We start from the raw sequence: 22,138 nt of genomic DNA, 5'->3' as shown, positions 1-22,138 counted from the left end.
AGTGCGCGCATCCCTTTGTAGCTTCTGCCGATTATCATTTATTTTCTTCTTTTTTCGTCGTCATGTCGTGTGCGGAAAAGATGGACAAAGGGAGATTTCGGCTAAAGCAGGGGCGTCCAAAGTGGGGGCCGGGGGGGTATTCTTTTAAGAAATTCAATCAATTTGATGTTTTCCTGTGCCAAAAATGAATCAATATAAAGCCAAATTAATTTGAAATATGTAAATGGGTTATACTCAAAGCACTTTGACACTATTTCCACATTCACCCATTTACGCACACATTCACACACTGATGGCGGGAGCTGCCATGCAAGGTCCTAGCCACCACCCAAGGGTGAAGTGTCTCGTTCGAGGACACGACGGACGTGACGAGGTTGGTAGAAGGCGGGGATCGAACCGGGAACCCTCAGGTTGTTGGCACGGCCACTCTCCCAACCGGCGCCACGCCGTCCCCCCTATAACGTGATTATGTATTGTGAAATAATTGACTTAATTCTCTAGTACAGGGGTGTCAAACTCATTTTAGATCGGGGGGGGCCACGTGGGGAAAAAGCCACTCCCAATCACGGCACGATAACTTAAAAATAAAGACAACTTCAGATTGTTTTCTTGGTTTAGAAATAGCCCATTCTGGAATGGTACAAATCATAATATTGTTGGGTTTTTTTACACTTACATGTTGCGGTTGATAGTATTATATGTTTATTTGTCGTTATTTGTATTTTCTGAATAAATGATGTGATTAATGTTCATCAGTCAACTCATTGGTGTTCATTTTCAATTCATCAAGATAAAAAAATAATATCAAAATCAAATTACAGTATGTTATTTATGTAGTTTGATCATTTTCCTCGACTGATGTACTAATATCATGTGGTTTATTTTGTATCATCTACAAATATATAAAGAATTGCTATTGCGACATCCAGTGGACACATTTAGAACAGCTGTTTCTTTCATTCAAAAATTCCAGGTTAATTTTTATACTTAGCAAACTCATCCCGCGGGCCGGATAAATCCTGTTCGCGGGCCTGATGCGGCCCTAGGGCCGTACATTTGACACCTCTGCAATCAATCAATATAAATGTGTTAAAATATTAAAATGAGAAATGAAAGTTAATTCATTAATTCAGTTTTGAAATCTAACTACAACAAATAATTATGACACACGTTCAGCCAATCAGAGCATTGATCCCGCCTCTTGCGCTTTTTTAGTGGTGTTGTTCAAAAATATGAAAGAAATAAGGCATCAAATCCTTTACAATTGAGTAATAATGCCATTAAATGAAAATAGACATTGTTGAAATATATACAGTACAGGCCAAAAGTTTGGACACACCTTCTCATTCAATGGGTTTTCTTTATTTTCATGACTATTTATATTGTAGATTGTCACTGAAGGCATCAAAACTATGAATGAACACATGTGGAGTTATGTACTTGACAAAAAAAGGTGAAATAACTGAAAACATGTTTTATATTCAAGTTTCTTCAAAATAGCCACCCTTTGCTCTGATTACTGCCTTGCACACTCTTGGCATTCTCTGGATGAGCTTCGAGAGGTAGTCACCTGAAATGGTTTTCACTTCACAGGTGGGCTTGAAGCTCATCGAGAGTATGCCAAGAGTGGGCAAAGGGTGGCTATTTTGAAGAAACTAGAATATAAAACATGTTTTCAGTTTTTTCACATTTTTTTGGTAAGTACTCATTCATAGTTTTGATGCCTTCAGTGAGAATCTACAATGTAAATAGTCATGAAAATAAAGAAAACACATTGAATGAGAAGGTGTGTCCAAACTTTTGGCCTGTACTGTATGTCAGTGGTTCTGAAACTTTTTCTTACCAAGTACCACCTCAGAAAAAACCTGGCTTCCTAAGTACCACCGTAATGACCAACATTAAAAATGCAGTAGCGTAGTAGGCCTAAGTATTCATTAAAAACCAGGCAGATGTTTTAATTAACAAGCATATTTCATATTTTTGCACACAGTGTGAACAGTTACACTGTGTTTGAATATAGGAAAATAAAACGCTGTACTTAAAAAAACGAATCAAACAAAATAATTGCACATAAAAGTGAAATAAACAGCGTACTAAAAGATATATGAAAACACAGTTTTTAAACATTAAATGAGAATGTACTCACTTGTTTGTGTGTTTATTGTTTATTTTGGCGTCGACTGCGGCGTACTGCAGTCGGATTGTAAGGACTTCCATTGAAGGCTAATAAACCTTTGGTAACAGCTCGAGTCACGCTTTTGCAAAATTTAATTAAGTGATTCTTTGGCGTACCACTAAATGGAGCTTGAGAATTGCTGCTATATTTAGTTAGAGCAGGGGTGTCCAAATGTGTAACGTCATGAGTTAAAAAAGGAATCTTGCCCGCAATCGTTTTGAAAGACTGCCTTTGATGCTGTCATTTTGTCATCAAGTGGACAATTCAAGTCGATGATCTTCAATTATGCTCTGAATAAAATTATGCGTGGCATTTACTTATATGACCCAATGCAAACAACCTTCCCAAGTCATGGTGGAAAAATAAAATCCATCCAACAATATATATATATATATATATATATATATATATATATATATATATATATATATATATATATATATATATATATATATATATATATATATATATATATATATATATATATATATATATCTACTTGTATATATATATATATATATCTACTTGTCCAGGGTGTATATATATATATATATATATATATATATATATATATATATATATATATATATATATATATATATATATATATTATTTTAAATTTTTTTAATGTTTTTTTTTAATTATATATACTTTTTTTTTTCATGCAGTCGGCGTTCGGCCCTCGACCAAATGTTTTTAGCCTAATGCAGCAGCAATTACTTATATGACCCAATACAAACAACCTTCCCTCGTCATAGTGCAAATTAAATCCAACCAACTATATGTATATAAAAAAATATATATATATATATATATATATATATATATATATATATATATATATATATATATATATATATATATATATATATATATATATATATATATATATATATATATATATATATATATATATATATATATATATAATTAATGTTGTATTTTATTTTATTTTTTCATGCAGTCAGCGTTCGGCCCTCGACCAAATGTTTTTAGCCTAATGCAGCAGCAATTACTTATATGACCCAATACAAACAACCTTCCCTAGTCATAGTGCAAAAAAAAATACAACCAACTATATGTATATAAATATATATATATGTATACAGTATACATACGTGTATATATATATATATATATATATATATATATATATATATATATATATATATATATATATATATATATATATATATATATTATTATTATTATTATTATTATTATTATTATTATTATTATTATTGTTTTTTTTTTGTTTTTGTTTTTGTTTTTTTCATGCAGTCGGCTTTCGACCCTCGAACAAATTTTATTAGCCCAATGCAGCCCCCAAGTTAAAAAGTTTGGACACCCCTGAATAAGATGAATAATATAAACATTGATGTGTATTCAACGTATTGCACATTAAATAAGTAGTACTTGGTTTCAATACAATTTTACAATATATTTCACCATTTTTATTATTGATGTATATTCATTTAATTTTGCCACACACAAAATACAACTCCTTTCAGTTATTAAATTAAAAACGCTCTGGCGTACACCAATATTTTTGAATTTTTTTTTATATTTTCTTACCTCTGGGGTCAAAAAGATGAGTTTGGACAGCCCTGCTTAAAAGGGATGGGCATCCTAATATCCACATATTGATCGCAATTGGGGCGAAATGTAGTGCAGTACCCTGCTGCAACCAGCATGTCCACGTTATGGGAAACTAATAGCAGACATCAAAACAGGAGTTCAGAACTCACTTTTTTTCCTCGTCCAATGCCCATCCCTAGTTGCGTTTATGTCAGTAGCTGGCCAACATGTGTGGAGTAACACATTCATAATGCCTTAACGTGAGACTCCAGAGTCACTCTATTGTGTGTCTGCGGTGCAGAACCTAAAAGAGACTTTTATTTTGGAATTCTATAAGAGCATGAAGAGTGCATGACGCGAGGCATGATCCGGTTATCCCGAATAAATCCGACCCCACTGTTCCCCCCCCCCCCCCCCCAGTCGAGCATTATGAATGTGTTAATAAAAATTGTGATAGAAATGATAGAATAAGAGCTGAGGCACTTTTTTTTTTTTTTCCTGCTTGTCATCAGATGTCAAGTCACTGCCTTGAAACGAGAGAAAAGAGGGCGGACAAAAGACATGTTTTTGTGACAAAAGTGTACATAATCTTTTCCGGCCTACTATCACTTGTATTTTTACCTGAAAGAGGAGAAAAGGCGCTAAGTGCGGTGTAGGACAAAAGGGTTTGATGGATGGTGTGAATTATTTTTCTTGCTTTGAGACCTTTTTGTAAGTGCATATCCGTGTGTTTCCATGTAACCATTGTTGGGGTTTGAAATAAAGTGTGTCTGTTTTTCTTCCACTGGAGCCACGTTCACCTCTGTCCTGTTTACTGCCGGCTATAGCGCCCCCTGCTGCTGCAATTGGGCCCGCTGATGTTACGCCAGGGCTGGAACTGAGCATAAACGACGTGCATAAAAGCGTGTTTAAAACGTATTTTGTAGTTTCAAGTCAATAACCAAGGCAAAATGCTTCCTTGTGCATTTACTGAGTTTATTGTGTCATTGCATGCGTAAATATCACTGGTCTTACGTCTTAGAAAATAAAGAGTATTTTTGACATTTTAGGCATAAAGATGCCAAATAACAAACAAGGCATATATCTGGATATCACATTGAAGTCCTTTGTTTATATTTAAAGGCAATATTTAGTTTCTATTCAAATTAATAGGTATAGATATCATTTATTTACATTTTTCTTAGTATTATTTGTGTGTTTTTGTTTTACACACCACACAGTGGCTCAAAGTTAAAATATTTATTATAATATTTGTTATTTATATTTGTATTTAATTTGATTAATTCTTTACCATTTTTTATTCAGTTGTATTGTTTTTTTGTTTTTATTTAGAGTGTATATATGTATATGTATATGTATAGCCGAGGTTACTGTGGTTTATCCGTTAGACTGCTCAATACCGGGGTAGAGCGGAATATTCGTTAGGTCAGGAAAAAAACACAGAGGCTATTTCATCCCTACAAGCCTGTTTCGCAAGTTTCCCTGGTCTTCAGGGGATTTTATATATTTTATAAAATAGCCTCCGTGTTTTTTCGAGCCTGTTTTTACAAGACTGTTTCGCAGGTTTCCCTGCTCATCAGGGGATTTTATAAAATATATAGTATCCCCTGAAGAGCAGGGAAACCTCTGAAACAGGCTTGTAGGGATGAAATAGCCTACATGTTTTTTTCAAGCCTATTTTTACAAGCCTGTTTCGGAGGCTTCCCTGCTCATCAGGGGATTTTATAAAATATGTAATATCCCCTGAAGAGCAGGGAAACCTGCGAAACAGGCTTGTAGGGATGAAATAGCCTCCGTGTTTTTTCAAGCCTGTTTTTACAAGCCTCTTTCGCAGGTTCAGTGGATTTTTATCAAATGTGTATAAAATATATAAAATCCCCTGAAGAGCAGGGAAACCTGCAAAACAGGCATGTAGGGGTGAAATAGAATTCATGTTTTTTCAAGCCTGTTTTTAAAAGCCTGTTTCACAAGTTTCCCTGCTCATCAGGGGATTTTATAAAATATATAATATCCCCTGAAGAGCAGGGAAACCTGTGAAACAGGCTTGTAGGGATGAGATATCCTACGTGTTTTTTTCAAGCCTATTTTTACAATCCTGTTTCGCAGGTTTTCCTAGTCTTCAGGGGATTTTATAAAATATACAATATCCCCTAAAGAACAGGGAAACCTTTGAAACAGGCTTGTGGGGACTAAATAACCTCCATGTTTTTTCAAGCCTGTTTTTACAAGCCTGTTCCGCAGGGGATTTTTATCAAATGTATGAAATATATAAAATCCCCTGAAGAGCAGGGAAACCTGCAAAACAGGCATGTAGGGATGAAATACAATTCATGTTTTTTCAAGCCTGTTTTTACAAGCTTGCTTTGCAGGTTTCCCTCCTCTTTTGGGGATTTTATCAACTATATAAAATCCCCTGAAGAACAGGGAAACCCGTGAAAGAGGATTGTAGGGATGAAATAGCCTCTGTGTTTTTTCCTGACCTAACGAATATATATATATATATATATATATGTATATATGTTTGTACATACATATACAGTATATATATATATCTTTTTTTCAATATTACGTATCATGTTCATAGTTTATATTATGATATATATGTATACATGTATATGCTGTATGTATACATATACTGTATGTATACATATATATATATATATATGATATTATATTATGCATTTGTATTTGCCTTTACCTTTTTTGTTGTTGTGTTTTGTGTGTGTGTTGCATAAGTTGAGAGGTAATATCCAATGTACCCATTCATAAGATCCAATGTACAACACCCCATAACCCCCTTATTGTGTTGTATTTTTTCCACTCCTGGGTTGTTCAGACAAGCAATTAGGTGCGCGAGGGCATGCAGTGTAAAAGCAATGAGCGTCAACGTCGCGCGGCTACATTGTCGCTAATCAAACAGATGCGACTTCTGATTGTTTCCTCAGCCTGGATAATTAAAACATGGCACTCGTTAATGACCGGGGGACGAGGAAGGCATCTGCTCCTCTTTGGAGGATCATCCATCATTTAGCACCAGTTTTGGGCAAGAGCCTTTGTCAAAAAAGTGACAAGGATTTTGATGCGGGAAAGCGACGTCGTGGTCAAAGTGACCCAGGTGTCAAAACTTCCACGTGGGTAAACTTCAGTGCAAAGTTGTGTGTTCTATGGATGCTCGTTTTGTCTCATAAATGAGTTTACCTTGGTTGTAAGTAGAGATGTCCGATAATATCGGCCGATAAATGCTTTAAAATGTCATATCGGAAAATATCAGTATCGTTTTTTTTTTATCGGTATCGTTTTTTTATTTTATTTTTTTTTTATTTTTTTTATTAAATCAACATAAAAAACACTTACAATTAGTGCACCAACCCACAAAATCTCCCTCCCCCATTTACACTCATTCACACAAAAGGGTTGTTTTTTTCTGTTATTAATATTCTGGTTCCTACATTATATATCAATATATATCAATACAGTCTGCAAGGGATACAGTCCGTAAGCACACATGATTGTGCGTGCTGCTGGTCCACTAATAATACTAACCTTTAACAGTTAATTTTACTCATTTTCATTAATTACTAGTTTCTATGTAACTGTTTTTATATTGTTGTACTTTCTTTTTTATTCAAGAAAATGTTTTTAATTTATTTATCTTATTTTATTTTATACATTTTTAAAAAAAGGACCTTATCTTCACCATACCTGGTTGTCCAAAATAGGCATAATAATGTGTTAATACCACGACTGTATGTATCAGTATCGGTTGATATCGGTATCGGTAATTAAAAGTTGGACAATATCGGAATATCAGATATCGGCAAAAAGCCATTATCGGACATCCCTAGTTATAAGTGCTAGGGTGCATAGACGGTAGATATCGATCTGATATCAGGAAAAAAAAAATGGTATAATATCAGCTTGAAACTAAAATGTCCGATACAAGAGCTTCAATATAAGAAGTTCTGCAGTGTTTACTTGTGCATCTAAATGTCCTCCCATAAACATACCCGTTTGGTTTTTACTTTTATCCTAGTCAAGTCAGTTATGAAATATAGTCTACTAGAAACTAGCAGCTACACAACAGCTAAGCACACAATAGCACACAAGCTAGACATACGTAATAAGTGTCCTTAATTGAACAATATTGCAGTCTAAAACAGCACATTTGTCAATATAAACAAGTGTCAAATAACTGCAGTTACATATTAGGGGTGCTCCAAAAACTCCTTTCACATCCGAATCGCAGTTTTTATATATAATAAAATAAATGAATATAAACAAATGTAGGCTGCACTTGATAGTAGATGTTAAATGAGCTGAAATGATTTAGTTGTTTCAAAAAAGCTGGCACAAGTGGCAAAAAAGACTGAGAAAGTTGAGGAATGCTCATCAAACACTTGTTTGGAACATCCCAACAGGTGAACAGGCTAATTGGGAACAGGTGGGTGCCATGATTGGGTATAAAAGCAGCTTCCATGAAATGCTCAGTCATTCACGAACAAGGATGGGGCGAGGGTCACCACTTTGTGAACAAATGCGTGAGCAAATTGTTAAAGAACAACATTTCTCAACCAGCTATTGCAAGGAATTTAGGGATTTCACCATCTACGGTCCGTAATATCATCAAAAGGTTCAGAGAATCTGGAGAAATCACTTCACGTAACATTGAATGCCCGTGATCTTCGATCCCTCAGGCGGTACTGCATCAAAAACGGACATCAGCGTGTAAAGGATATCACCACATGGGCTCAGGAACACTTCAGAAAACCACTGCCGGTATCTACAGTTGGTCGCTACATCTGTAAGTGCAAGTTAAAACTCTACTACGCAAAGGGAAAGACGTTTATCAACAACACCCAGAGCTCATCTAAGATGGACTGATGCAAAGTGGAAAAGTTCTGTGGTCTGACGAGTCCACATTTCAAATTGTTTTTTGGAAACTGTGGACGTCGTGTCCTCCGGACCAAAGAGGAAAAGAACCATCCGGACTGTTATAGGTGCAAAGTTGAAAAGCCAGCATCTGTGATGGTATGGGGGTGTATTAGTGAACAAGACATGGGTAACTTACACATCTGTGAAGGCACCATTAATGCTGAAAGGTACATACAGGTTTTGGAGCAACATATGTTGCCATCCAAGCGATGTTATCATGGACGCCCCTGCTTATTTCAGCAAGACAATGCCAAGCCACGTGTTACAACAGAGTGGCTTCACAGTAAAAGAGTGCGGGTACTAGACTGGCCTGCCTGTAGTCCAGACCTGTCTCCCATTGAAAATGTGTGGCGCATTATGAAGCCTAAAATAGCACAACGGAGACTCCCGGACTGTTGAACAACTTAAGCTGTACATCAAGCAAGAATGGGAAATAATTCCACCTGAAAAGCTTGTTAAAAGAGTGTTGTTAAAAGGAAAGGCCATGTAACACAGTGGTAAAAATGCCCCCGTGCCAACTTTTTTGCACTGTGTTGCTGCCATTAAATTCTAAGTTAATGATTATTTGCATTTATTTCGCCACCCCGAAAGGGACAAGCGGTAGAAAACAGATGGATGGGGATGGTCTTTGCAGTCTATTCAATTAAATATAAGTTGAAAGGGATTAGCAAATCATTGTATTCTGGTTTTATTCACCATTTACACGACGTGCCAACTTCACTGGTTCTGGGTTTTGTATTATTACAGCCTTAAAAAAATAATCACATCATTTCCAGGAGTTCAATGAATGACATGAACGTGGAAACGGGACGTGGGCACTTTATCGGACTCGGCATGAGAGAAAGGCTCCACTTGGCATCATAACATTTTGATTAAAAGTTCCTGTGGTCTCGCTCTCTCGCCAGAGACGATGTGACGGCTCTGTTTGTAGACTGAAATTAATAGAGAAATGTTTTTCTTTTCTTTTCTGTCTGACTCAGACGAACCTCCGAAACACTTTGCTGCTCGTTTTGAGCAAAACAAAAAAAGACGAGAAAACATACGAGGAGCTACGACAACATGGCGTCGTCTCTTGTCCGCCATGTGGGGTTTTTTTTAATCCTCAGGGACACGCTTCCAACGCCGCTATACATAACAAGCGCGAGTGTTTGTCTCTGTGTGTTGTCCTTGTCCTTGTCCTTGTCCCTCTCCGTCTTTTTCTCCGTTTCTCGTCCGCTGTCTGTCCTCTCTCCAGGTCTCCTCGGTGAGAGGACGTCGTGGCGAGGCCTGCAGGAAAGACGCCTGGCGTCCTCCCAGACGCTTATTCTCCCCTTGTCCGCGTTATCGCCGCTTATCTCTTTCTTCGTCCTGTCCTTTTACACGTCTTCATAGGATATCAGATTCAAACTCCTTCAGTGATATTTCTTCATGTAAATTGTATATAGAAACACAAAATAGGGACTTCTATCCGGGATGGTTGCGGAGACAATGCTAAAGACATGTCAAGACTTGGACTATGGCGTGGTTTGTTCTCCCGGGGTGCAAATGATTTGGACCAGACATGGCGTGAAGGTGAATACATATTTAATTCTAACTAAAAAAAAAGTACAAACAAAAGGTGCTCACAGCGGAGGTACAAAACGTGGCTATGAAAATAAAACACTAGCACAAAGGCAGAACTATGGACATGAAACAAAACTTGGCCTGAATAAATAAAACTTACTTGGAACGAGAAAAAGCATGAAAAAAGAGCAGCGTGGATCGTCAGCATGAGGGTGAGTCAAGAGTGTGTCGCCGGGCCGACTGCCTGGCAACAATGGGCTTAAATACTAGTGACGGGATTAGTGGAAACAGGTGCGTGACTCAAAATGTGAAAACGTGAGACAGGTGCGTGACATGAGGATGTGAACCAGGTGAAACTAATGGTGTCCAAAAACCAAGCAAAGCATGGCCAAACATGATCAACACAGACATGGCAAGACATCTGCGCAAACTACTTTGAATGGGTGCTGGCGCCCCCTACTGGACATGTGTTGCATATTTTCTTCGTCACGTTGGAAAAATGTTAAAAGGGAACTGCACTTTTTTTGGGGGGGGGGATTTGTGCCTATTATTTTCACAATCGATATGTTTTTTAAAAATGTTTTTAATGCATTCTAAATCGTAAATAAACACTAGCAAAAGTCAGCTAACAATGAAGCCAATTGGAGCTCTAAAAACCTTCCAAAAGCCTCCATCATCGATTTTTATACACGCTCTAAGTATACAGTCGTGGTCAAAAGTGTACATACACTTGTAAAGAACATAATGTCGTGGCTGTCTTGACTTTCCGATCATTTTTACAACTCTTATTTGTTTTTTGTGATAGAGTGATTGGAGCACATACTTGTGGGTCTACTGAAAATATGACTAAATCAATCAATCAATCAATCAATCAATGTTTATTTATATAGCCCTAAATCACAAGTGTCTCAAAGGGCTGTACAAGCCACAACGACATCCTCTGTGTCGAGTGGGTCTGACATAATATTGTGAAAGTCCAACACATCAGCGAAAGTCCAGTCCATGGTGGGGCCAGCGGGAACCATCCCGAGCGGAGACGGGTCAGCAGCGTAGAGATGTCCCCATCCGATGGACAGGCTAGCGGTCCACCCCGGAGCAGAGTAGAAAAGAAAAGAAAAGAAACGGCAGATCAAATCTGTTTCATCTGACATGACATGGACAAAGATAAGACCTTCTGGAGGAAAGTTCTGTGGTCAGATGAAACACAGATTGAGCTGTTTGGCCACAATACCCAGCAATATGTTTGGAGGAGAAAAGGTGAGGCCTTTAATCCCAGGAACACCATCCCTACCGTCAAGCATGGTGGTGGTAGTATTATGCCCTGGGCCTGTTTTGCTGCCAATGGAACTGGTGCTTTACAGAGAGTAAATGGGACAATGAAAAAAGGAGGATTACCTCCAAATTCTTCAGGACAACCTAAAATCATCAGCCCGGAGGTTGGGTCTTGGGCGCAGTTGGGTGTTCCAACGGGGCAATGACCCCAAACACACGTCAAAAGTGGTAAAGGAGTGGCTAAATCAGGCTAGAATGAAGGTTTTAGAATGGCCTTCCCAAAGACCTGACTTAAAACGTGTGGACAATGCTGAAGAAACAAGTCCATGTCAGAAAACCAACACATTTAGCTGAATTGCACCAATTTTGTCAAGAGGAGTGGTCAAAAATTCAAGCAGAAGCTTGTGGATGGCTACCAAAAGTGCCTTATTGCAGTGAAACTTGCCAAGGGACATGTAAGCAAATATTAACATTGCTGTATGTATACTTGAACATGACATTATGTTCTTTACAAGTGTATGTACACTTTTGACCACGACTGTATATGCAATGTAGCAACAGGTACATTCACGACAACATGTTATATTTACGTATTTTGCTCGTATTCATTTCACGGACGCATCACAACGTTCGCTTTTTCCTTCGACAACAACACAACTACTCATGGCAGACAACAAACACTACTTTGGGACAAATAATGATGGTTCTCAAACTGTTTTCACCTCGTACCACCTCAGAAAAAACTTAAGAAAAACCACCATAATGACAAACAGTCAAATACAATAGCATAGTAGGCCTAGGTATTCATTAAAAACAAGAGCAGAGGTTTTATTTAACAAGAATATTTCGTATTTTTTTGCCCACTGTAACATCACACACAGATTGAACCGTGCCACTGTGTTCGGATATAGGAAAATAAAACACTTTAGTTTAATCAAGTGATTCTTTGGCGTACCACTAGATGGAGCCACTAGAACCCAGGTGTCAAACTCAAAGCCTGAGGGCCGGATATGTCATTTAATGTGGCCCATGAGAACCTTGAAATAACACGCGTCAATAAAGTACTTTATCTTTTCTTACAAAATGTATATGTTCTTTACTTTTTAAACAAAAAATACATGTATTTAAACTTTAATATTATATAATAATGTAACAAATGTTATACTTTCATACATTTCAAACTTTTTGTTTGTTAAAATAGTAATAATGATAAAGATCTGCTTGACTTATGATTTCAAAGAATGTAATCCATCAAATTGTACACTGTAAAAATGACAATATATTTTACGGTGAAAAAAACTATAGTACATTTTTTTTCCATTTACAGTAATATGCTGTAAAAAAAATATATATATATTAAAAAAACATTGTACATTTTACAGTAAAATTGTGGCGACTGAGCTGCCAGATTTTTACTGAAAAATCTATTTTAAAAAAAAATTGGGGCTGGGTTGCAACTGGAGGGTTCCACGTTTGATGCCCGTTTCTGCCCGTTGTGTCTTTAAGCAAAACACTGAACCCACTTTCTCCCAGTGCCAGCCACACTGGTTTAAATGTAGCTTAAATTAACCTCTTAAGGCCCAAACTGTTTGTTTACATGCTTTTTTTTTATTTCTCTTTGCTATTTGGGCTTATTGGACCCTAATTAGAATAAAAACCAAGAATCGTCTTTTGATATGATGTACTTAGTCCATAAGTACACAAACGTGTACTTCATGTTTAGTGACATGCTAATTCTTATTTTTACACTTTTTTTTTTTCCAAATTCCATTGTATGTTATACTCTTCTGACACCACCAGATGGCAGTATAAGTGTCCACATAAGGGGCCATAAGACCCCAATTCAGTAGTGTACACAATTTTGGAAATAAGATCTAAAAGGTGCTGTCCACGCATGTGGCCAACTAAGCCTTTAATTAAAGATGTAGATAATGGGTTTCACTATGTAAAGCGCTTTGAGTCTCTAGAGAAAAGCGCTATATAAATATAATTCACTTCACTTACAGTGTATATATATAAAAAATATAATAATTGCATAAAATTGTGTAACAATGTCAGGAGGTGAATCCCGATACATTTTTATTCATAAATTATTCACGGTTATAAGCGGCCCTAAATGAAACTTACATTTTTGAGCCTGAAGATAAGGAGGATGAGATACAAGTTTTAGAAGCTGAGCGATAAGCATTATTGCTAAGTGCTAAACAAGATATACAAACTACGAACATAATAAAACAATCACTTACTGTACAATGTCTGCTCTCACTGGGATGCCGACAAATGGGATGTTCATATCTTCCCGTTTCGATGAGGAATTAAGCATAATCCTCACGAAGGGTGAAAAAAAACGAGCGTTTTTTTTCATGTTTTCTCGCCATCTCTGAGTTGGATGTCAAAGTTGACAACCTACTGTCCAGGTGAGAGGCATGGTTTATAATCTAGAGCAGCAGCTCACCGGCTCAATATGTCAATATAGCAACATTGTATTTTTTTCTTTATTTAAAGGACAATGTGCAGTTACATTAAGAAGATGGCTCCACCAGATTTAGCACAATGCTAATTTCCACCCGTAGTCCTTTTATGGTGCACGGTAAAATTACACAGGATTGAAAATACACAACAATATTAGAATCACACAATGATAGACAATTTAAAATACAAGTACAATACATGGAGGGTATTCGAATTACAACTCAGTGGGCGGTCAAGTTTCAGTATTTTAGCAGCTTCATTTAAAGTGCAGCAGTTTAAGCTAGTTAGCGCTCTGTTTTCACGGCGCCGCCAAAAGTAGTCCCTCTGCGTTAGCGATTATAACAACAATATTGCTAATACTTGTGTACGCGTTGTATACTTGCGGTCTCACAGATTCACACGCTGGAAGCCAGTTGCGCAGAGTTGACAGGGTTTTAATGGGTTTTTTACAGCTCTCCAATAGCTACGTTCATAAACTTTTCAGTCGCTCCAATCCTCCTCGTCCTCTGCTTACCGTTAAAGACAACAGATGATTAGATTAACACGTACCACCTGTGAAATCTCCTGCCAGCTGTGTCTCGCCGTCAGCACATGCCCCTCCCCTGCTTGATGGTGCCCTCCCTCAGCACCACGGACAGCGGCGGTGACTTTTTCTCCAACAGACAGCGCTGGCTACATCTCCCCCCCACACAACTTGGTTAATATTCAGGCCTATAGAGTATTGTCGGCGGGTTTTTTTATGGATGCAATATTAGCTGCACTGTTAGCCGCCTCTTGCTTGCCGTATTTTACGAGTTAGAATGCATAAAACAAACAGAAAAACATGTGTTCTTGTCTTACTTAGGGATTCCAAAAAGATTGCAGTTCCCTTTTTAAGTAGATGTTTTCGATGTGGCGATATTTCAGTTTTCTGTGGTTATCGTCACACTTATGAGGCGCTGGACTTTTCCTGTAGATAAGGGGGAAAGAATGGCGGATTCTGATTGGATTTCTGTCCGTTTGATGTGTTGCACAAGCTGCACAAGCAGAAATAGGAAGTGATTGGACGCAATCATTAGCTGTCACTTGAGTCATAATGCAGTATTATTATTATTATTATTATTATTATTATTACGCTGCATTTTAGTTACCGGTGAGGCTTATCGGCTGCAATCGCAGGGCAGCGCTGTAAAGAGAAATGTTTGTGTCACCCATCTTGACACTTCCCAGATTTATCCTCTGACTTCCCTGGGCTTTGACTACACGTGATTTATTGCTCCTGTTAAAATGTAAATAAGGCCGGTGGGTTGGGGGGAAAACAAGCGCACCTCATTGCATGCCGACGGCGGTCTCGCGTGCTTTACGGGAAGGAGGAAGACGTCCAATTAGAATTCGATCGCTTTTGAAAAATGTATTCCGCGTGCAGGAAAGTAAACATTTTTACAAAGTAAAATTGAAATAGAAAAGGCTGCCATCAGTCATAGCGACATTTGTGGCAGACGCTCGCCTCCTTGGGGGTCACATGGTCTGCATAACAGAACCTTTCTTCCAATCCACACAACTAAACCGCTAAGGTCGATTTAAAAATAAGTTTAAAGTACAAAGTTGGGAAAATTAATTTAATTTAATTATTAATTATTATTTAATTAAATATAAAATATATTAAAATCATAAAGTACAAAAAAAAGGGCTTAAAATAAATGTTTTTTTATTATTTAAAAATAAATAATGATTATTGAAAAATATAAGAGTATCAACAAATGTAAAATGCACTTTAAAGTTTTTTAAAAGTAACTACTTAAAATAAAATTTAAAATATAGGAAGTAAAAAATAGGGCTTAGAGTGAATTATTAATTTAAAAAATTGGTAACACTTTAGAAGGTCACGGTTAGGGTTAGGGTAGGGTTAGGGTTAGGGTTAGGGTTGGGGTTAGGGTTAGTAACGGTGAATATGTTAAGTGTTACCAAAAATGTAATTTAATTAATAGTAAAAAAGTGAATTATTAATTTTAAAAAATGGTAACACTTTGGAAGGTCACGGTTAGGGTTAGGGTAGGGTTAGGGTTAGTAACGGTGAATATGTTAAGTGTTAGTAACGGTGAATATGTTAAGTGTTACCAAAAATGTAATTTAATTAATAGTAAAAAAGTGAATTATTAATTTTAAAAAATGGTAACACTTTGGAAGGTCACGGTTAGGGTTAGGGTAGGGTTAGGGTTAGGGTTAGTAACGGTGAATATGTTAAGTGTTACCAAAAATGTAATTTAATTAATAGTAAAAAAATAAAATATATTTAAATATCAACAAATGTGAGCATTACTTGAAAATAGAAAATAAATAGTTCCATAGCGAAATTAAAGACACTATAGGATAAATGCGACACTCACTGGTGACAATGAACCTTTCCATTTACCTCAACTATTTTTCTTGTTATTGTTTTTGTTGTTTTTTATTCAGTGACACTTCTCTGTATGTTTGTGATTTTTATTTTTGTTGTTACTTTTTTTCCCCCCCTTTTAGTCAGTTAGTGTGATTCACTATATATTGTGGTGAAGAGGAAGGCAGTACATTGCCCACTGTGACTGAAATGTAGGACGGGAGGTGGGAGGGGGTGTTATTATTTTACTTTTATTATTATTTTTGTCATTCTTTTTTTGTTGTTGCTGTATTTTAAATTTTTTTGTATTTTTTGGGGGGTGGGGGACAAAAAAAATGTCCGTTTTCTCAGTACCTGTATTATGATTTCCCTATCAAATGAATAGATAAATATTAAGTACCTGTATTATGATTTCCCTATCAAATGAATAAATAAATAAACTTTTTTTTTTAAATAGAAAATTGTGTAAATTAACCAATTTAAAAACCAGCAGTGAATCAAACCCAAGGTGCCCAGAGGGGTATGTTATTTTTTACTTCCAATTCTGTACCTGTTGTAGTTGTTTACCTATTAAATTCGGTTAATTTATATTAAATGTAAATTATATTAAAATTATAAAGTACAAATAATTTATGTTTAATAAATTAGGGTTTAGAATTAATTAATTATTCTGTTCATTATTTAAAAATGAATAATGATTATTTAAAAATGTAATAGTACACTCTAAAGGATTTTACAATTATTTACTTAAAATGACATTTAAAATATGGAGAAGGTTGATTTAGAAAAAAGTTTAAGGTGCAAAGTTGGGAACATTTATTATTTAGTGATTTATGAAATCAATTTAAAAAATAATGACAATTTTCTTTTTACAATGAATTACCACAACAAATATTGAAAAAGTGACAAAAATGTTGTGATATTAATATAAAATGATGTCGCAAAAAAAAATGGCGTCCAGTTATGTAAACACAGTCCATCTATGTGACAAGACTAAACTTTTGTCCCAACTTCTGATATAAAAGTTAAAGTACCAATAGATTGTCACACACACACACTAGGCGTGGCGAAATTATTATCTTCATTTGACCCATCACCCTTGATCACCCCCTGGGAGGTGAGGGGAGCAGTGGGCAGCAGCGGTGGCCACGCCCGGGAATCATTTTGGTGATTTAACCCCCAATTCCAACCCTTGATGCTGAGTGCCAAGCAGGGAGGTAATTGTTATAGTCTTTGGTATGACTCGGTTTGAACTCCCAACCTGCCGATCTCAGGGCGGACACTCTAACCACTAGGCCACTGTGTGGGTTCAATATCAATATCAATATTGATATTTTAACTTGATTTTTTATGTACATGTTACAGGTTATATATCTTTTATTAGTGAATGTATCAAATGTGATGAATATTTAATGGGCCACAAAGGAAATTAATTTGTGCCATCCATTTGCCTTTTTCAAGCATTACATGACTAATTCTTTAAGATTTCAATAAACTTCTCTCAATCAAAAAAAATGTTATTCATAATTTTTGTTTTGTTTTTATGGAAAAGCATCCATCTCCATTTTTTCTTTCTTTGTGCCACAATTTGTTAATCATTTGTAGATTACGTTGTTTATAATCCAGATACATGCAAATATCCTATTTTAGAAAAACAATTTCACCATTTTAGATTTACTATTCATATGTATTCCTTGTAGGGCCTTTTCAATTAGCACGTTAGCCTGTTAGCATCCCCGGGCCATCATCACATTTGCTTTTCTCCACCCGCTCCTCCACTTGGCAGGCGCGTCGGGCGGCGGCTCGGGCCTGAGCACGGGCGCCATAGTGGGCATCCTCATGGTGGTCTTCTTCCTGCTCCTGATTGCCGTGGACGTGACGTGTTTCTTCCTCAACAAGTGCGGACTCCTCATGTGCATCGCCGTCAACGTCTGCGGGAAAGCCGGGCCGGGCGCCAAGGGCAAGGACATCGAGGAGGGCAAGGCGGCCTTCACGTAAGACAGTGATTCTCACTTTTTTTCAGTTACTTGTTGTTAATAATCTGGTATAATTTGTCTATAAAATTGTTATAAGTACACCTCTGCATAACATTGTATCCCTATTACCATTAAAGAAAACAAGAGAAAGAACTAAAGCTCAATTTACCACAAATAATGACCTTATTAAAATAAATTTTTGCCTGAAATTTCCAAAGAAATCCCTATTTAAACAATAAAAAAATGTTTCCGACTTTTTCCGCGTATTCGAGGTTGGGTCGCGGGGGCAGCAGCCTAAGCAGAGAAGCCCAGACTTCCCTCTCCCCAGCGACTCCGACCAGTCTGTGGAACGCTCTCCCTGACCACCTGAGGGCACCACAGACTGTGGATGCTTTTAAAAAAGGCTTAAAAACCCTTCTTTTTGGAAAGGCCTTTTCTTTAGATATATGCATACTAGTTTTAGCTATTTGACTGTTCTAGTTTTTATTTTTTTATTTTTTTTATTGTCTTTTTATTTTGATACGCTGTAGCTCAATGTAGAGTGCTTTTTACAAATAAAATCTATTATTATTATTTAATTTTTTTTTATACTGAAAAATAAGATTAAATAAACTCAGTAAATAATAATGAATTCAAATTTATCAGCAACATTAACTCAGGAGGGCAATATTTAAAACACTTTAGTCACCGAAAAAAACAGGAATAAAACAATTTATGCTGATTTTTATTTATTTATTTTTTTGGTTAAAATGTGGAACTCGGTTTCGTAGCTACAAGGAGCATGTTTTGCAGTGCACAGCTTTTTGAAGCGGGGTTTGCTCTCGGCTTTCCAAAGTAAGAGCGCTAATTAGCTAACGCTATGCTACATACAACTTTCAAAAGTTTGAAAATATAGCACCTTATAAACCTGGGTGTGACACACTCAAGGACTTTTTAATTGGTAAAATGATGGAGGGCGGGGCATCAAAATGAAAACACTAACAAGATTTCGGGGCTGTAAATCTAATTTTGAAATGAGCCGGCTGGACTAGTTAAGTTAAAGTTAAAGTGCCAATGATTGTCACACACACACTAGGTGTGGCAAAATTATTCTCTGCATTTGACCAATCACCCTTGATCACCCCCTGGGAGGTGAGGGGAGCAGTGAGCAGCAGGGGTGGCCGTGCCCGGGAATCATTTTTGGTGATTTAACCCCCAATTCCAACCCTTGATGCTGAGTGCCAAGCAGGGAGGTAATGGGTCCCATTTTTATAGTCTTTGGTATGACTCGGCCGGGGTTTGAACTCACGACCTACCGATCTCAGGGCGGATACTCTAACCCAGGGGTCACCAACGCGGTGCCGGCGGGCACCAGGTCGCCCGTAAGGACCAGATGAGTCGCCCGCGGGCCTGTTCTAAAAAAATAAAAAATAAAAAAATAAAAATAAAAATAAATAAAAACAATTTTTAAAAAAATTATTATTTTTTTTTTTTTTAATTTAATCTACATATAAAAAACACAAGATACACTTTCAATCAGTGCATCAACCCAAACAACCTCCCCCATGCACACTCATCCACACCCACTCACACAAAAGGGGTTATTTCTTTCTGCTACCAATATTCTGGTTCCCACAACATAGACAACACATCTGCAAGGGACACAGTCCCTGAAGCACACATGATTGTATAGGCTGCTGGTCCACTAACATTTTCATTAATTACTATTTTTTATGTAATTATTTTTATATTGTTTTACTTTCTTTTTTATCCAAGAAAATGTTTTTTATTTATTTATCTTATTTTATTTTATTTTTAAAAAAAAGGGCCTTATCTTCAACAGACCAGGTTGCCAATGAAATTAGATTTGTTTAAAGGGTTTTTTAAACCAGGCCCAGTCCAGATAATGTCCAAGTCGGACTCAGCAACACACACCTTCATTCATGTACACAGAAACAAATTAGGGAACACAACAGATTGCATATAATTTATAAACAAAATTACATTTTCAAAATAAGCATTTATGTACAGTCCAGATTATGTCCAGGTCACTCAAATTAGGGAACACAACAACAGATATCATATAATCTATAAACATAATTATACTTTCAAAATAAGCCTTTGAGGACTTCTCATCTTTTTTTTAATGTTTTTTGCCATCATTATCGTTTTCAACCATGTAACTTTCTAAAGTTAGAAAATACTGAATAAATGTTTTAAAGAAAGTAATACTAAGTGAATATCTGTTTTTGGCCTTAAAAATAAACATTTTACCGAGTACTATAATTAAATTGACTAAATCATGATTGTCAATGAACTCTCCTAAAATAACAGAAACCACATTAAGCTTCATAAACAAACCAATCCTTAAACACATTTTTTCAACGTCCACCCAAAACAAAGACACAATATGACAATACCAAAACAAATGCAGGGTGGATTCAGGCTCCTGACAACAAAATTGGCAATCATCTGACTCTGTCATATTCCATAATTTTAACATTTTCCCTGTGGGTAAGAAGTTATAAATAATTTTAATTTGAAAATAACGATTTTGCACATCGATAGTGGTTTTATAGATTAGTTTGAATATTGCATCCCATGGCAACGGGCAGTCAAAAAAGTCCTCCTACTTTCCATATGTGTTGTATGAGGCAGCCTTCAAAGAATTCTTTATTAAATAAAAATTATATATTTTTCTATTTATTTTAGTTCCTTTTTGCCAACTAGAATTTCTTATTAGAGGTTTACAAACTAATAATTTAGTAGTTCCATAATTAATTATTTGTTTCCATCTTTTCCCAATTACTCCAGTTAGTTGATAAAATGAAAAGCTTGAGCAAGCATCACCATACATAGCTCTAAATTCATCAAACTTCATAATTTTACCATTCTCATTGATAATATCATTGACAAAAATGATTCCTCTTTCAAACATATTTTTCCAAAAGAAAGGCTTTCCATCTATTACAATATTAGAGTTCATCCATATTAACTGCTGCAAAATATCGTCTCTTTTTTCTGGCACATAAAATTGAAAACACCACTATGAGTGGATTGTTTCCTTTATGAACCCCGCCATGTTTCCCAGCAGACTCTCTGGGAGGGGATCCCTTGTAAAAAAGGATACAATTTCTTTTGATACAGTACATGTCTTTTGTCCAACAGGACATTTGTGTACCACTCAATGTTTAAATACATCTTTGGAACAATTGATGCTTTTAAAGACAGACACATAGCTTCAAGGTTGAGAAGTTTCAGGCCCCCATATTCATACTCTTTGTACAAAACCTTTCTTTTAATCTTTTCTGGTTTGCCGTTCCAGACAAAATCGAAGACCCTCCGCTCATAAATCTTAGTTTTTTGATGGAGCTGGTAATGACAAAAACAAATAAATAAATTGAGGAATAATTAACAAGTTGGCAATAGACATTTTACCATACAAGGTTAGGGATTTCCCTTTCCATAATTGCATAATTTTGTCCAGCTTTCTTAGTCGATTATCATAATTTACTGAGCCTAGATCTTCCAGATTTTCTGGGACAACAACAGTAAGTATGTTAACTGGTCCATCTGTCCACAAAACAGGCACTTTGCATTGCATTCGAAAGGACGTTCCCTTTAGATTTCCGATCCTTAACATTTTACATTTATCATAATTAAGCTTAAGGCCAGATTGCTGTGAAAATATGTCCAAAAGATTAAGAAGGTTCCGCAAACAATGAGGAAAAATCTTATCTTTGTGAATCAGCCTTTTCTGACATGAACTTCATCAAGAACAAACACAGAACACGCCTCACTGATGCACATCTGCAAGACTCACTCAGAGTTGCAGTGTCAAGTTACACACCAGAG

General features: G+C 36.3%; 1 protein-coding gene across 2 annotated transcripts in view; it reads left to right on the top strand.

Moving 5' to 3' along the window:
- LOC133651091 (neural cell adhesion molecule 1-like) overlaps window positions 1-22,138 on the top strand; it is an 881,445-nt gene that overhangs the window by 843,399 nt on the left and 15,908 nt on the right. For both annotated transcript variants that reach the window (XM_062049028.1, XM_062049029.1), the window contains one exon: window positions 18,115-18,322. In XM_062049028.1, coding sequence (XP_061905012.1) covers window positions 18,115-18,322 — 208 coding nt within the window. The remainder of the gene's footprint in view (window positions 1-18,114; window positions 18,323-22,138) is intronic.

This window comes from Entelurus aequoreus, linkage group LG05 (assembly GCF_033978785.1).
Source record: "Entelurus aequoreus isolate RoL-2023_Sb linkage group LG05, RoL_Eaeq_v1.1, whole genome shotgun sequence".
NCBI lineage: Eukaryota > Metazoa > Chordata > Actinopteri > Syngnathiformes > Syngnathidae > Entelurus > Entelurus aequoreus.
Note: the sequence above shows the minus strand (reverse complement) of the source record. Positions and strands in the feature narration are given on the sequence as shown.